This window comes from Lygodium microphyllum, unplaced genomic scaffold (assembly GCF_053477565.2).
Source record: "Lygodium microphyllum isolate KBCC unplaced genomic scaffold, Lygodium_microphyllum_v1.1.10 scaffold_57, whole genome shotgun sequence".
In the NCBI taxonomy this organism is placed as follows: Eukaryota; Viridiplantae; Streptophyta; class Polypodiopsida; order Schizaeales; family Lygodiaceae; genus Lygodium; species Lygodium microphyllum.
In genome coordinates, this window is record NW_028229540.1 from 634,547 (window position 1) to 652,981 (window position 18,435).

An 18,435-nucleotide genomic window follows, 5' to 3' on the forward strand; every position below is an offset into this window, starting at 1 on the left:
ATGTAACATTTTTCAATACCTTGGTAGGGCACCTATTCAAAACGTGACAAGCACGCATATTTATTTCTATCCAAAAGCCATGTGGCAAATTCTTAGCTTTCCTGGCCATCTCCATTAGTGACCGATTCTTCCTTTTTGCAACCCCATTCTGCTATGGAGTATATGCAATAGTATACTGATGAGCAATGCCTTTTTGCTTCAAAAAATTATTCAGCAAAAAAGACGTAGTATTCTCCCCCTCCATCCAAATGGAGAGTCTTAATCTTACAGCTAGATTGATTTTCCACAAGTGCAACAAAAGCCAAAAAAATGCATCCTACACCTCTAACTTTTTCACAAATTAATAGATCTAACAAAAGCAAGTAAAGTCATCAATGAAGGTGATGAAATAATAGCATCCACCCAATGACTGTCTACATAGGTCCACATACATCCGAATGTACAATCTGTAACCTGACTATTGCCTTAAAAGCAATATCACAAGGAAAAAAGAATCAATGTATTTTTTCCAAAATGCATCCCTCACAAATATGCTTAGGAGATCTCTCCAAGAGAGGTAAACCATCTAGCATCTGAGTATGCTGCATAAGCATTAAACTACAATAGTTAACATGCCCCATGCGAGCATGCCATAACTCTACCTGTGACATAGTAGGAGTCTAACCATAATAGCTTCATCAAGCACAAGGAATTAAAAGAAGGCGACCTTGTCCTCGCCTATGATTCGCGCTTTGGTAAATTCCCAAGAAAGCTCCAACAATGTTGGATGGGCCCCTACAAGTTACTTGTTGTCAACCCTAAGAACTCTGTTCAAATACAAGCTGTGGACACCTCTGATGATCCCTTCCTCATCATACCAAATAGACTAGCTGATCAATCGAATAAGGATCTAACTCATAGAGTCCATGACATAATGTGCCAGTCAATACCAAAGTCAATAATTCCTTATCCCTGACCATGCATTTGTCATCATTAAATGTGACTTGCATACCACACTTTGCTAAAGAAGAAATTGACAACGAATTCTTCTTTATCCCTAGCACATGTAATGCATCCTATAAATAGGGAGTAGCCATCAATGGCTTTCAAGATAGTCTCCCTACAACACCTCTAATAAGGTAAGATGCATTGTTGGCACATTGCATATATTTGCCAATAGGAGCTACAATAACAAAGGAAAATAAATCTCTACAGGATATAATATGCTTAGAAGCACCACTATCAAAGAACCAAGTGCTAGCATCCTCAGTAGAGTTGAATGCTCTATCAGTCCAAGAAGAATCATAACTGCAAGTATAACAACAATAGTCACAGTCAACAACAAAAGATGCAAACTTTGTAGCAATAGAAGGTACATCAGAAATAGACATCCCTAACTCGTCCTCCTTGGCAATACACTTCTTACATTCTGTGATGTAGTGATCTATCTTCTTACAATAATGGCACTTGCCCTTCTTGGCTTGCATGCCCCGTGTTTCTTGTTTCTTTGTGAAGTATCTAAATATCCAAAACTCTACAAAGCACTTCTAGGCTGGCTGCCCTTACCCTTCTGTCTTGCCATAAAGGCCTGTTCAAAGGCTACAACATCCACCCTGCTATTTGCACCATAGTTGGTTCTATACTTACTGTATTATTTTTTATTCAGCACGCTTGGGGGATGATCATATTTGTGATGTTGCTAGCATTGGTGATGTATGTTTGTATATTCCCACTAACTTTGTTCTTCATGACATACATCATGTATGTTTGCAATTTTCCACCGATAGATATACGTTTGCAGTTTCCCACTAGTATTTTCTTTGTTCTCCATTAAGTTTGTCATATATCAGCTTAGACCAAAATCCTTATCTCTGCAGGATAATTGGATGATGCTAGGTATCATGTTTCTTTTGGTGATTCTACATGGAAAATCACTCTTCACAATCTCATCTTTGATAGAGGTGCCAAGATTGGTAGTCTTTATTCTTTGCTTATCTCTGGCTTCACCGGTCATGTATTGGTTGTTACCGATCTCCCTCATGTATCTCTGTAGCATCGCCACCTTGGATATATGTCACTTAAAGGAATGAAAGTTTTGACCCATTTGTAATATCTCCCACCCTTGGATTATTCATGTTTCATTCGGACTTGAATAATCCAAGTGGGATTATTCATGTTTGGAGTATCTCCCACCCTTAGCATTGCCACCTTGGACATATGTTACTCAAAGGAATGAAATTTTTGATCCATTTGCAATATCTCCTACCCATCTGCTTGACATGTAACACGCATAAATAGTTTCGTTCTACACACATAGGTGAGCCCCTTGCTCTTGTTCATTCGGATATCTGTGGTTCCATACCCTATCAATCCTTGGGTGATACTAAGTACGTATTGACGACTTTTCACATTAAATGTGGGCCTATCCTATAAAGCGAAAGTCAGAGATTTTACCCATGTTTCAACACTTTGTTACCTTGGTCGAGAAAACTCGTCTGGGTATAGGCTAAAATGCCTAAGGTCCAATAATGGGGGTGAGTATGTCTCACGTGCTTTTGAGTAGTTTTGTGATGATTGGGACATTAAGCATTAGTTGACCGCCCCTTACACCCCACCCCGAAAGATGATGCATTGCTCTTATACATTTTGGGCTAGGGCTTACCTTATACATTTTGGGGTAAGGCAATTAACTACTATAGTTCATTTGATTAATAGATCCCCGTGCATTGCTCTCAGTTATAAGGTCAATGAGGCAATATAATTTGGTAGACCTCCCTCACATCCACACTTGCGAGTCTTTGGATGTGAGGCACTCTATCATACAACAAGTTGGATCCAAAGTATGTCAAACACATCTTTCTTGGAAATGGTGATACAGGTAAGATAGGCTATTGTCTTTCAAATCCAGATGCTTAGAAAGTTATCTATAGCCATGATATTGTGTTTCATGAGAAAAAGATGCATAAGCAACCTAAGCAAGTGATTGAGGTATGCAGGGTGATGTTTTAGGAGGAGCCTCCTATTACTATACAACTAGCCCCAGTTAGATAGCCGATAGTTGCTATTGATGCTTCTATAACCTAGGATTAGTCTATTGTGTAGGACCATGTTTCATCTGGATAGAGAGAACAATCTACTAGAGCCTCGCATCCTCATGACTAGTATGACCCTTTATGTACTATATCATGGTGACAGATTCTAATAAGCCCCTCTTATGAGGAGGCTATACGCAAAGGTGACAGTTCCTCTTGGTAAAGGGCTATGCAATCTAAGTTTGACTCACTCCAAAGGAATCATACTTGGGATTTGGTTTCCTTGCCAAATGGAAAACATGCATTACTATACAAATGGGTGTATAAGCTAAAGATCATCCCCAATCACCCTAAGCTAACATATAAGTCCCGATTGGTTGCAAAGGGTTTTAGAAAGGAAAAGGGAGTTGATTTTGTTGAGATCTTCTCTCTTGTGGTCAAAATAACTACCTTTCCCTTGGTATTGGCCTTGGTTGCACAATTGAATTTGAAGTTATACCAAATGGATGTTAAGATAACTTTTCTACATAGGGACTTACTTGAGGACATCTATATGCAACAACCTAAGGGCTTTGTGGAAAAGGGAAGGGAACACCTAGTTTGCAAGTTGAGAAAAAGTCTTTATGGACTTAATCAAGAACCTAGGGAACAATATCATAATTTTGATGCCTTCATGCATTTAGTCCAATATCCGTAGCGCTTGGGATCCATGTCTTTAAACAAAGAATGCCCATAATACTATCACCAACCCATATTGCCATTGCCATCACCAACTTTAGAACCTAGTACAACCAGCAGCTAGTTCTCATTGGCACAAAGCATGGCATCTCAAACCTTTTTTTTGTTTGACTTTTGGAGGAAGCTAAACAATAGCTTCAGGCCTAGGAAGATATCCCTCTTCCTTTGCCTATTAGCTCACAAGATGCTTAGAAATTGGTACATGGCTTGGGTATGGTAGGGCCCAATGGCATGTACTAGATGTGTTGAGCCAAAGGAGATGCAAAAACACAGCTTGTGAGACTATCCGCCCTTAGGATGGTCTTTCACACATAGCGAAGGCCATGGTTGTGACTTGGGGGGCCATGGCTTGGGTCATAAACACAAGCCTAGAATGTGAACATGAGGATTTTCAGTGGATCCACTTCTTTCTGATCATTGACAAGCACTTGACCACAATCAATGAACCCAAGAACACTCTCACAGATGGGAACTGATTGCTAACATTATTGGTTGGTACATCTGGATAGTGAGGTGTAGCCAAACACAATAATACATTACCTTGCAGTAGATTCAAAAAAGCAAAGTATCGTGGCTCCCTGCCCATCGTGTCGCGACTGCTGCCCCTGCCCCCGCCCCCGCCTATACCCTCGTGCCAACCTCCGCCTGGCGCCCGCCCCATGGCTCCTGCCCATAGCCCACCTATACCCTTGTGCCAACCTCCACTTGGTACCCGCCCTGCCTGCTCCTACCCAGTCCGCCTACGCCCGCCTTGCCTGCTCCTGGCCACCTCACCTGCTCCTGCGCTTGCCCCGCTCGCCGCTCCCACTCCGCTTGCTCCTATCTTACTCGCTCCCCCTCCGCCTGCTCCTGCTCCTGGCCGCCCGCCCTGCCTCGCCTGCTCTTGCCCACCCCGCCTACTCCCACCCCGCCTGATCTTCCCCACCTCACTTACTCCTACCCATCCCCCTTGCGCTGCCAACCCTCCGCGCCGCCTTTGCCTTACCCAATCCTGCCATCCCCTACTCTGCCCATCCTACCATACCCACCCCCCTGCTACCATCTTATCCACCCCCCCGCCTGCCCTGCTGTCCCCCCCATCCCCGGCGTGCTGCCTTCGTCCGCGATATTCCAATACCCCCTGCCAAAAACTGCAGCTCCCCCTTCCCCCTCGCCATTGTTCCCCCCCATCCTCCAGTTGTTCCCTGTATCTGCAACAACTTTCCCCCTCAGGTAGCACCGCGATGTGATCTGTAGTTTTCTCAAAAGGGACGCGCAATGGAAACCTCTGGTCAGACACCGGTGCACTCGGTGAGTGCCCCCCAGTCAAACACTTTGCGTATCCTCTTCTCTGAGAAAACTACAGCTCCCTCTCCCCCCTCGCCATTGTTCCCCCCCACCCTCCAGTTGTTCCCTCTATCTGCAACAACTTTCCCCCCTCAGGTAGCACCGCGATGTGATCGGTAGTTTTCTCAAAAGGGACGCGCAATGGAAACCTCTGGTCAGACGCCGGCGCACTCAGTGAGTGCCCCCCAATCAAACACCTTGTGTGTCGTCTTCTCTGAGGAGCAACTCTTAGCCATTTGAGGTAAGGAGTTGGAGCTAAAGGAAATAGCAATTTATGGTCAGATAGTAGGACATTCCCCAACGAGGGCCCAGCTTCATGACTGACTTCACTCCACGCTGCGCATAGACACAGCACAGATCGTGGAGGTGGTCCTAATGGGCCAAGGGATTTTCATGGTCAGACTCAGCTCGGCAGACGCAGCTCACGAGTTGCTTGCTAGTTCACCATATGCGTCCACGAAGGGGGTTATATACATGGTCCCTTGGTACAGTGCCTTTACTGTGGAGGCATTTGCACTCCATAACAGGTTTCTTCGGCACCCGGTCACCCTTCCTTTCTCTGGCGTGGTGATAGAGTATCGCTAGTTGGTGGAAGACTTTGGACGGATATTCGGCACTATCCTTCCTGCGTCCTTCGCGGATGCAGTGACTGCTGCAGGGGTCCGAAAGGTACTGGTGGCAGTGAAAGAGGTCAAGAATGTCCCACAGTTCCTAGAGATTGAGGTGGGCAGGCACTCCTTTAGGTAGCAGGTCATTGTGACAGGGCAGCCAAGGCAGTGCTTGCGCTGCCATGACTTTGGGCATCACGCAGCAGGTTTCACGTGTTTCGGAGCCAAGGTGGCTCCGCCGACAGGCCCACAGGTGGACGCTGACGGCTTCACACGGGTCCAGAGACGACAGAGAGGGAGACGGTAGGGGGGGCGCAGCGAGCATCTTAAACCCAGTCTCGGCAGCAGGGAGCAAGTGGACGAGCGATGCCCCCTCGGTAGAGCACTCCCACAACCCCCCCTGCCCACCCCACCCAACAGGTCCGCAACTCCCCACATCCACCACCCGCGCCACAGACTACCTCTCTTGAGTCCCCACAGCCCCCAACCCACCTCCCACCACATCCCATGCTCCCTCCCCCACTGACCCTGGCCCACAACCCCCCATTTCCCGGGCCGCCAGCCCCCCCCACACCCGCCATGTACCTCCGTCTATCCCACCATCCCTCGATCATCCTCCCCCCCACCACCCCCCATATCGAGCACCCCCCCTGATCCGCACCTGGTTCAGGTGATCCCCCCAGACCCTCCCCCCTCCTCCCATAGAAGGTGATGATCCAGGAGGTGATAAGCCACGCACGCCTATATCCTCCTCGCACCAGTAGTCCTTCCCCTCCCATACAGCCACCAGCTCATCCACCCCTGCCGCCCACCACACTTTCCCGAGAAAGGCACACCTGTTTCCACAGGAGTTCTTCCACAGTGGCCCATGGTCCTACTTGAGAGTTGCGGAGCGCGGAGAGTTCCCACTACCTCTAGAGGTGGGGATCTTCGTGGTTCGTAAGTCAAGGAGGGGCAAGGTCCATCTACTAGCACCATCGGATGCACCAAAATACGCCTTTTTTCTTCAGTCCTCTCACTCAGAGGAGTGGACGATGACACATAGAGAAAGACTTGAAGAGTCAGGTGGTGGACCACACCTCACAGTGGATGGGAGAAGGACTAGCATTGTTTGCACAGCAGTGGCCTGGTTGCATGATGGATATTAACCGGTGGGCCAGTGCCGAGGTTCCTCACCTGAGCATTATCTTTCGAGCCCCTCCACAGTGGAGAGCTCCGAGGGATGTGATCGAGTGGCCCCTGGCATAGGTGGCCCATTTCTACCAGTGCACAGAGTCCCGACTCTCAGCATGGATGATAGGTGCATTGATAGTACCACCTAGAACATCTATCACTCCTATGGTCCGGCCGATAGGTGCCCATGGCAGGAGTGGAGGCGTATGCACCTCTATTGGTCCGAATCTTACCGCTTGTGTACAAGACCACAGGACGATAGTGGCAGGGAGGGTGCTATGGATCAGATTGGATATTGGGGACACGTGCCTTGGAGTCCTTAATATCTATGCTCCTACGGAGGTTAGCGCACGCAATAGGTTCTGGGGGTGGAGATCGCGGAAGGACTCCCAGAGGTGGACTCCTAGATTGTTGGAGGAGACTTCAACAACCTGGAGGCTTTGGAGGACCACCAGGGCAGAGGGAGAAACTACCAGGGCATGGCCGAGGAGGAGCAAGAGGCATGGGAGGTCTTTCTACTGGCAGTAGGAGCACGTGATGCCTGGAGAGACCCTGCCTTCCACAGGAGGGAGAGGTCGCTAGACTTCTCTTGGGAATACAGGCGGCTAGGTGGAGTTCTATTGCTGGAGCGGTTGGACAGGTTTTATGTGGGAGAGTGGGGAGGCTCTCAGGGAGGCCAGATTGGTGGGCAGTTGGCGGGCACCACATTGTCCGATCATTGCCTGGTTCTCTTGACACTAGATCCCCCAGCATCTACCCTAGATACACGATCTTGTCAGATCCCTGGCTCGATCTATAGGAGGGAGGAGGTGACGAAACAGATAGAGCAAATTTTGACCAGAGAGTGTGGCAGGAGGGACCAGATCGCAGAGAAGGTTGCAGAGGTCCTAGCTGAGTCGAGCAGAATCTGCCAAAAGGCAGCCATACAGGCCAGGCAGCAGAGCTGGGAGGAGGAGAGAGCACTCCAGCGGGACCTTTCAACCACGCAGAGATTATTACAGGAGGCACCAGGGGATCCCACTCTCCACGCACAAGACGTGCGCGCGCGAGCAGCCATTGCTGGCCTAGAGGACAGGCGCTCAGAGTTCTCTTTCCGCACCTCAGCAGCTTTCTGGGCGCGGAAGGGGGACACGATGTCCAGAGAGTTTTTCCACGTGCACTAGCCTCGCACCTCAGGAGAGCAAATACGCAACCTTCGAGATCAGTATGGGAGGACCCGTTCTAGCCTAGACGAGGTGATGGAGATTGCCACCGACTACTACTGTCGCCTCTTCCAGCAAGAGACAGCCTCACCTAGAGGACAATGATGTAGACAGCAGGTCTGGGATAACATCCCGTCCCTCGTCATAGAGGAGATGGGATGCTCCCTCCTAGCCCCCTTCACAAAGAAGGAACTAGAGGAGGCTTTCCATACACAGGACGGGCAAAAATGCCCGGGAGAGGATGGCCTCTCTAAGGCTTTCTTCACTACCTTCTGGGAAGTGGTGAAGGACCCCCTACTGATAGCCTTTCAGGAGATTTTCACTTCAGGATAGATGCCAGGGAGTCTTTCGGCAGGCCTTATTAGTCTTTTCCCCAAAGGGGGAGACCGGTTGGAGCTTTTCCAATGGAGACCAATCACCTTGTTGTCTGTGGCCTATAAGGCACTAGCAAAGATGATTGGTAGGCGACTACGCCCCGTGCTTCCAGACATCATCCATGACACACAGACAGGCTTTGTCCAGGATAGAAGCATCCTGGACAATGTATTCACCTTCTTTGAGGCGACAGAGTGGGCCCAGCACAGTGGGCAGAGACTGGCCATACTACTCTTGGATTTTGAGAAAGCCTATGACAGGGTGGACTAGGATTTCCTAGAGGGCACTATGGTGAGGTTGGGTTTCCCGCAGGCTTGGATTTGCGGGGTCTCCGCACTTTACACATCGACCACCAGCAGGGTTCTCATAGGAGGTAGGCAAGGGGAGGAGTTTCAGCTGGAGAGATTGGTCCGACAAGGCTGCCCTCTGGCCTCGTACCTGTTCCTTCTCTTTGCAGAGGCGATGTCTCACTTCCTCAGGTCACGTGTGAGCGGATTACGTGGCCTCCAACTTCCAATAAGAGAGGAGACCGAGTTGTTAGACTTAGAGTATGCAGATGATACGGCGCTCTACATAGAGGACGACGAGTTGATGCTGGAGAGAGTGAGGCTAGCTCTCGAGGTGTTCTGTTTTGCAACGGGAGCAAAAGTCAACTGGCGAAAGTTGGTTGGTTTCCTCACAGACCCGGACTCTAGCACAGAGTGGGGCGTCCACCTGGGATTTAGATAGGTGAGCAGAGGACAGACCATCCGGTACCTAGGGTTCCAGGTGGGACTCAACATCACTCCCGCCCAACAGTTTCTTCCAATCCTCAATTCTATTCAGAGGAAGGTGACCTATTGGAGCGCAGCTCGCCTCTCACTAGCCGGCCGAGCCCTAGTAGTTAACCAAGTCCTCCTAGCGACGGCCAGGTACATCGCCTCGTGTTGGTGCTTCTCCTCTTTCTGCGTAATGCAGCTTCGCCGCCTAGTGCGGAATTTCCTTTGGTCCGGGTCAGATGGCTCCAGGGACTCCAGGGCCAAGGTGGCGTGGGCGACCATCATACGACATCAGTCAAAGGGAGGGCTTGGGATCATAAACCCAGAGTATCAGAGTATGGCCCTCTTGGGCAAGCTAGTTGTCCGTGGCCTCACACCGAGAGGGCAGACCTCGAAGGTCCTATTGCAGGAGGGTCTTTAGGACTGTAAACCGAGACTTGGCGGTGAGTGGAGGCCGTCCCTGAGATGGATCTTCACGTCAGGCCAGATCACCCCCCAGATTACCCTTCCTACGCAGCTTGCTCCGCGTGTGGCAGGGTCACCTTCTGTATGAGGCCGAGATGCAGGATACGATATTCATTATCGAGGCAGGGTCATGCGCAGTGGTGGGTTTAGAGGCTCTACCCATCCGCCAGGTACTGGAGCCGACAATAGACCGCTCTGACATATGGGAAATCATAGGGAGTCTTACTGGTTGGTATATTTGGAAGGCGCGGTGTCAGGTGGCTTTCGGCAGAGAGAGACTTTCAGTACAAGCAACCTTAGCAGAGCTCTGGACCTCCATCATCCACTCCCTTCGAGGCCGGTGGGATCAAGTGTAGGACGAGTCCAGGGCCCGTCAAGAGCTCCGATGTCATTTCGTGCGCACTTGGGGCGGCTAGGATCTGTTCTTCGTGATGCAGGCAAGCAGCCCCAGATGGCGATACACCCTCCATGGCTTCTTGCCCCCATCCCCCCCAGACCACCTTGAGAGGCTTGTATATATGATGTATCAATGACTTTTCATCAGCTCCAGCTTGTCTGTTGAGCATGAGTACTCCGTTGTAATCAGTTTTTTTCAGTAATATAATCAGCCACATTTTACTTGCAAAAAAAGTGAGGTGTAGCCATGCTGTAGACCTCCAGAATGTTTTTACTGCAGAGACTCTCAAGGATTGGATAGAGATTATCCATACTCTATTTGAGAGAATGGAGAGGCAGCAGGGTGGCGCTAAGAGGATGAGGAAGAGAGATGCCTTCTTGTGGACTGGGACTCTAGTACCTTCTTGCAATTCCCCCCTCATCTGGTCTGGCATTATTGCCCACCAAATTGGTTGTTCACATAACCATTGTGTGTATGATATATTTATCATGCTCTCTGCAGGATTCTTGGTACTTTGTGTGGGGGGGGGGGGGGGGGGGGCATTCTCTATGGTGCTACTAATATAGTTTTGTTTCTCTTTAAAAAAAGGGTACCATTATAATAGATAATTGTATTAATCATGAAAAAAAGTACCACTATGAAGTGCAGCTCATTTGTAGCCGATAGTTACCATGATGAACAAGTGAGACAGCAATTGATAATGACACATTACAGTAAAATGGTCAGGCTTATTTCATGCAGGATATGTGCAGAATAGTTTGCACATAGAGGTTAGATGCAAAGGTAATGTGCTCTTAAAATGGTGGCAGACAATGCAACCTATCTAATATGGCAATAACTACAATTGTAAAGAATGAATGGCCATGCAACTTATAGAACATTTGTGGACTTGGGTACTCCAAGCATTCAACTCAACTCTTGCACAATTTTAAAATGACAGGGCGTGTCATAATATAGTGTTATTCTTGTTTATTTTGTTGCCTGATTGGATGGAATCTGCAGAAATATCATAGCCATTTATATTTTCTTGACCATCTCCTGTGCATGATGTTTTGTGTCACTTAATATGTTTCCTTTCTTTAATTTTGCAGGCTTGAAAAGCTGGTTGTTTCCAAACTTGGAGATGATTCTATAATTCAATTAACTTATGACAGCATGGGTAAATACTTTCTAGACAGGCAAGATTGGAAAGGAGCGAAAAAGTTTTATGAAAGGTCCAAAAACAATGCATGCATAGCACACTGCCTTTACAAACTTGGAGACTGGAAAACTCTTGAAAGATTGACTGAGTCCTTAAAAAAGGATGATCCACTTCTTGTACGAATTGCAAATAACTTTTGGAACGTGGGAATGTGCGCACAAGCTGTAGGAAACTTTCAACTTTTGTCTAAACAGAATGTCATTGCTCATCAGCTAGCATACAAACATCCTATTTGGAAGAGAATAGTATACTTGATTAGATCTATGCATTGCTTTTATTTAGCACATGTAGTGCTTGCATACATAGGTATACATCCAATGTTATGAACAGCTGTTTATGCACATTAAAAGCATGCTGTATTGCATGGGCATTGCATTTTTCTATTCTTTTTAAATTTGAGGCTTGGAATCACATTTGCAGAATCCAAGAATTAACATTGGTTTAGAGAGGCAAGGTACAAGGCATGCATGCTTGTGTGTCTACAGAATTCTTCTATTGAAATGACTGTATTATATTATATCTATGTTCAAAGAGGCCCATGTTCTCTCTTTTTCATGAAGAAATTTGAATTAGATAGTGAATATTTACATCAGACCATCAGGTCAACATTCTCTCTGTAAATCTTACTTTCTATTACAACAGACCATCAGGTCAGCATACTCTGTCTCTCTCACTCTCTGTGTAACTAATATATACATGAGGCCTGCAAGCTCTCAGAACAACCAGAACAACCTATTACATGAACAGTACTAATAGATCAGACAGAAGGAACAACTCAAGTAGAGCGAACAATCGCCAGCCAGGGAGCCGCAATATCCGGAAGAACCAGGCCCGCTGACATCATAGAGGAGATTCGCCATAACACTATTCCACGCACACGGGCCACATGCCCATGGATATCCGATGCTGCATCAAAAATAAAGGCATTGCAAGTACACCATATATGCCATAGGGCTGTCCATCTAAGAAAATGAAATAGGCAAGAACAATCTGAACTCAAAGAGGGCATAGAGGACATATTTCCCATAAGCTAGGAACGAACCGATAGGCGGTGCTGAGTCACTGAGAACCACACACAGGAAATGAAATTCCAGATCTATTGCATCACAGGGCAAGAGACAAAGAGGTGAAGCAATTTCTCATCACACATAGTTCAGAAAACACAACGCCCAGCAAAGATCTTTCGGGCACGGAGCACTTCACCTGTTTGGAAGACCCCCAATGAGCAGGCTCCACATGAACACTTTTCCCTGATACGGGACCTTAGACTTCCAAAGCTGGATAAATCTTTCCCGCCACTTCTTTTTACTGTCCCTACGATGCCATCGCCTATTCACTTTCCCCATGACCCAATTCTTGGCTTCCACCATCTGATGATATATCTGATTAGCTAACCTTTTCTCAAAGTCATCAAGAAGCACAAACATCCAGTCGCGCCAAGGATCCAATGGCTGTAACACAGGCAAAGGAAAGAACCTCTGAAGACTATCCTGGATGAACGACCAAATGTCCCTGTATCCACAAGGCACCCTAAAGTACTAATGAATATGTCTAAAGGAATAAAGACGGGGCTGCCCAGGAATAACACCATCACAGACTGTGTTCAACCCCAACCTAGCCATCTGATTGAATTTGTCTCGCTGCAAAATCTTTTAGTGGCCAATCCAATAACCTCAAGAAGCCAGTATTTTTTCTTGCAACGAATTTTCCTCTTTACGAATATCCGAGGGACGCCAAATTGCAAAACAAAGCATCTCTTGCCAGGAAGCTATCAAATGAGAAAGGAGAAAAAACTGGGAGACCTTTAAAGGCCTTGTAGAATTAAGCATATGCCACGAGGAGGCATGAATAACCGTGCTACCATGACAGATGCCATTCTTTTCTATGAAGAATTTGGCAATGTCTGACCAAGGATGACACTAAGTACATAGACTTTGCAACAGGGATAGCCTCAAAGCAGCCATATGCAAATTGACATCCAGCAAAGCTGCACCCCCCCATCCTTTTCGGAGTGGTCACATGTTGCCAGGAGATCCATACGTGGCCCAAACGATTGCTTTTCTTTTTCCAGAGCATAAATCTGATAGGCTGAACCAAATCCAAAATGGACTTCTTAGTCCAAGGAAGCAATGGCAGAAAGAATGAGATCATACTGATCATAATGCATTGAGTCACTTTTAGTCTAACTTGTAGTGGCCAACTCTGGGATTTCCAATACATGAACCTATCATGAATTCGGGAGGCCATCCAATCCAACAAGGCTCGGGGAGCAACCTCCACACCAATAGGATATCCTAAGTGCCTGGTTATATTACCCCTTGTAATCACAATTCCATTCCAGCCCAAGGCCTGCAAATCATTCTCCGTACAAGAGAGAAGGGTGGATTTCTAAGTATTAATGTGAAAACCCGATGCCAAAGCAAAAAGATTCCAGGCCACCAGTGCCCGGTTAACATTAATACGATCCGCCTTAAGGAACATAAAAGAATCATCTGCCAAAGATTAACCCACAAGCTGGTCACCACTGGGAAGAGTCAAGCCAACTGTCTAACCTTGAGCTGCCAACTTATCCAGTAATGAGAGCATGGGGTGAGTTACCAAAGCAAACAGCAAAGGGCTAAGAGGACAGCCTTGCCTAAGGGACCAAGATAAGGCAATTTCCTCCATAATCCCTCCATTAAGAGCAATACAAGGCCCATGTTCTCTCTTTTTTTTCGTGAAGATAATTGAATTAAGTAGTAAATATTTACATGAGACCATCAGGTCAACATTCTCACTGTATCTCTTAAATGCTATTACATCATACCATCAGGTCAGCATACTCAATCTCTCACACTGTCACTGTAGAAATTTACAAGATGTGAGTAGGCTTCTCAGAACAACCTATTACATGACCAATTCAAATAAATCAGATAGAAAGAACAGCTGGAGTAGAGCGAACAATCGCCAGCCAGGGAGCAGCAATGTCCGGAAGGACCAAGTTTGGTGACATCATAGAAGTGATTTGCCATAAGACCAATCCATGCACACGGGCCACATGCCCATGGATGCCCGATGCTGAATCAAAAATAAAGGCATTGCGAGTACGCCATATGTGCCATAGGGCTGTCCATCTAAGAAAATGGAATAGGCAGAAACAATTTGAAGACAAGGAGGGCATAGAGGACATATTTCCCATAATCTACGAATAAACTAGTATGCAGTGTTGGTCCAAGTTGCTTTAGACCAATGAATTCATTCATCTTCTGCGTACGGTATGCTGGCGGACGATATCGGCCTCGCACTGCATCATTTAATACATCCCAACTAACAAATGCTTCGGAGATTCCTTGGTCTTTACACCATTTTTTCCACCAAATTCGGGCTTCTCTTGTTAGCTTTAACTTGTCCATCATTCATTGATTAGTTGGGGTAATTCCAATAGTAATGAACTAATCTTCCATGGATCCGACCCATATTTCTGCTTCAACCTCGACGTTTTTGCCTTGACCATCAAACGGACCCAACAGGGCCCTATAAAATTCAATTGTCATCTGAATAATGGAGGCAGGATCAGTCACCATATCACCTTGCTCGTCCTCTATGCGCACAATATTTTCCCGGGCATATTTCTGATGTAGACAAGCAAAAAATTTATGAGTTTGACTGTTGTTATCATGTAAAGCTTCGGCTCTGGCTAACACTTTGTATTTTGCATACTCCTCTTCCTGAAGAGATTGGACCCTGCCTTTCAGCCATTCAATGCAAGTGAGCAGGTCATCATCGGAAACCCTAGTCTGACACAAAGCCAAGGAATGGGCTAATAAAGCTTGAGCATGTTGCAATTCAGCCCGAAACAAGGAAGCATGCTGAATACCATATTGTCGAGATAATGCTCGCACATTATCCCTAAAAACCCCCCATGCTTCCATTCTTGTAGATAGAACCTTCAAGCTAAAAGAAGCTATCAACTGCTGAGAATCTACCAAAAACTGATTTTTCTGCAAAAAAGATTGATTAAACCGAAGAGGCAAATGGGCAAGGAGAGCCTTGAATGCATAAACAGGTCTGTGGCTCATTTCCAGGACCAAAGGGTAATGATCTGACAGAACATGTTGTCTTTCCACCCGCATATCAATGACTGCAGGAAGAAAGAAGTCACTTTGGCAGATGTAAATTCTATCCAGTCTGCGAAAGCAAGAGCAAAGTAAGAGCTATGATGGATGGAGCATGTTGGGGGTAAAGGTGCCTATGCCTAGCCACCCATGTATTGCTACATTGATAGTACCTACACCTGCACATGGGTACCCATTACTATCATTTCATTCTTTATTCTTTCAGTGACATTTGAATAGAGGGAAGGTTGGTCACACATTGTGACTGTTGGAGTTCCCACATCTTGAGTCTGTCTCTCTTGCTCTCTGACTCCATCCGCCATAGCCCACACCTCTCTTTCTTTTGCTTGCTCACCCAAGCCTGCTGCTCAGGACCATCCATAACCGAATGCGGAGAGGTCGCCTGATCTGCAAAAACACAGGCATTAAAGTCACCCATAACAGAGCAAAGGCAAGGCAGTGCAAGTCATCCCAAAGCTGACGACGATCCCTTGCATTAGAAGGAGCATACACGCCTACAATCCACAAAACCTCCCCCTCATAACATATTTCCAGGATTAGAAATCGGCCGCAGGTATCTTGAGAAACCAATGCTGGTTTTGCAGGGAGGATTTGACAGCCAACATAACTCCCGATTTGTATGGAGCACGACCACTAAAAAAAACCGCATAATCCTTATACACATAAGAAGATCCAGCCAAAGAAAGTTGTTTGTGCTCCACAGCACAAAAAAAAATCCCAATTTCCAACAAGCACAACTTTCCACAGCTGATACTGCTTGTATCCTGAAGAAATACCTTTTACATTCCACAAAGCAAGTTTCATGATCAATCAAAAAATAAGAAAAACTACTAAACCATCGCTTTCCCTTTCCCTTTTACATCTATAACCTTGGCAGCCTGGAATCTCTCCATTTCGGTACGTATAACATCTACAAGATCCGCTCTCTGCAGACCCGCAATCGAAACTCTGGAAGGCAACTGCAGTTGCTGGGAGCAGAAACCGTCTTGAGGCGGCACAAGCCTTCCATGGGCATCGGATCGCAAGGCTGAATTAGAAGTCCTTCTATCTTCCACTGCTGGGGTACGCAAAGATTGAGGTTTCATATAAAAACCCCTACCTCTGCATTGAAAGGTCTGAGTGATTGGGGGGTGGCCAAGGATGGGCACGATCCAATCGAGAATCTTGCCTAGCATTACAACGGACCACAATGACCCAAGAATCCTCCCGAGGAGACAAATTTCACGCTACCACAGTCGAAGAACGCTCCCCACCCTCGTGATGATCATTCTTCTTGCCTTCCTCACGACCTTGTTGGGGAAGGTGCTCTGGATCAAGTACTGTTTGCTGAAACACGTGCTGAGGGTGGTGGTATTGCATTTCCATATTTTGATCAATAGGGCCTTGCACTGCCTCTATATTTTTGTCGCATACCAAAACAAAATGGCCCAACTGACCGCATCTGAAACAGTGTCCTGCAAAAGTACCCCATTTCAACTCATATACCAGCGTTTGTAAGCCTGGAACTTCAAAACGAATTTTTGCCGGGCGAGGTTTGCCTATATCCCACAGCATACATGCCTGGTTCCTATTACGGGAAGCCAACCGAGGCTCCACCAGAACCTCCCCAAGGGTTCTCAGTACCATAGGTAGAAGTCTCCAAAGATGCGCAGGAAAATCCACCACCTCTACCCAAATTGGGTAGGCCTATCTCAGCATGTCCTGAAATTCAGCCATGGGCGTGATCCCGCTTAGGGTTTCTGTCTGTCGCCTGTGTGTGGACCCATCTTCTGTTCTCGTCACCTGTTCGTGCAGTCTGCCTTGTCTCTCATTCGCTGCAACCCACGCTCGACGACGACTTGCTCTTCGTCTCGCCTCTTGCTTCTGCCATTGCATCTCGGCCTACTCTTCTTGTGCAGCTGGAACAGGGTACTGTCGATCCCTGTTTTTGCACATCCGCTTACCTACGTGCGGTTATTCTGCTCTGATGTCAACATCAAGCCGACGCCCTGCCGACCTGGGAATCCTTTCATTCACATTCCTTTCTGCATCAGTTCTTCTGGCTTTGGTCATTTTAGCTTAGAAAAGAGAGCCTGCAGCACATTTCGAGGGTGTTGCACAGAGTGAGAGAGAGACAGAGGGAGAATTTTGGGATCAGAATCTACTTCTGCTATGGCAAACCTGCAGGAATATAATGGTATCAATATGGCCTTTCTCGATCAGTAGATCGGGCAAGGGAATGACAAAGACTTGGCTGACTCAGATGGTGATTCATTGGCAGATGAGCACGGCCCGTTGTTGGATAGTGAAGAGATGGGCAAACGTCGTAGGATGTCGATGGAAGAACCGGTCTTCGGCCCGAATTTGCCTCAGCCTCAGGTTCATGCTTCGTGTCCGCAATCTAATGGGTCTTTACAATTCATGCTAGCCATTGCCAATCATCTCATGTCAGACTATGTTCACAGTATTGAGGATAAAGCTAACACATTACCGGAAGGGGATCAAGTAGTAGTAGTCATGGGAACCGACCTAGTCCTACAACAGATAGCTGCTTTCCATGAGAGGGCAGCCATATTTTATTTTACTAGAAGGATTCCTTTGATCACCAGAATTCGAGCTTGGCTGTAGGCTATGCTTGTCAGTTCTGAATAGTGTCCAGATGATGCTTTAGGGCGTATGCAGGTTCCCCTAGTTGAAGAGATTTATGATGGCCCGAAGGGGTTCTTTGAGGTTCTGTTTCATTCTGCAGAAGTACAGGCTCTTGTTATGCAACGCATTCCTTTGTTTATGGATGGGCAGCTAGTTCCATCACACTCACTCTCGCCATCGTCTCTCTCTCTCTCTCTCTTTTTTTTCGTAAAAGGTAATTATATTAATTACGAAAAAAATACAAGATTACTGGATTACAAGATACATGATGACACAAAGCCATCATGTGAAGAGGTTTTCTCTTTCTCTCTCTCTCTCTTTTTTCTGATTACAAGATACACGAGGGCCCTAGGCCAACGTGTGGGGAAGCCCCGCAGTAATGCACTGAAAAAGTTACACCAATCATGGCAACGACCCAGAGGCAATTGCCATATGCCA

The 18,435-nt window shown here is 46.8% G+C and overlaps 1 protein-coding gene across 1 annotated transcript in view; it reads left to right on the top strand.

The window, feature by feature from the left end:
• LOC148008865 (uncharacterized) overlaps positions 1-18,435 on the top strand; it is a 217,171-nt gene that overhangs the window by 140,577 nt on the left and 58,159 nt on the right. The window contains exon 16 of the mRNA XM_087673975.1: positions 11,145-11,418. Coding sequence (XP_087530101.1) covers positions 11,145-11,418 — 274 coding nt within the window. The remainder of the gene's footprint in view (positions 1-11,144; positions 11,419-18,435) is intronic.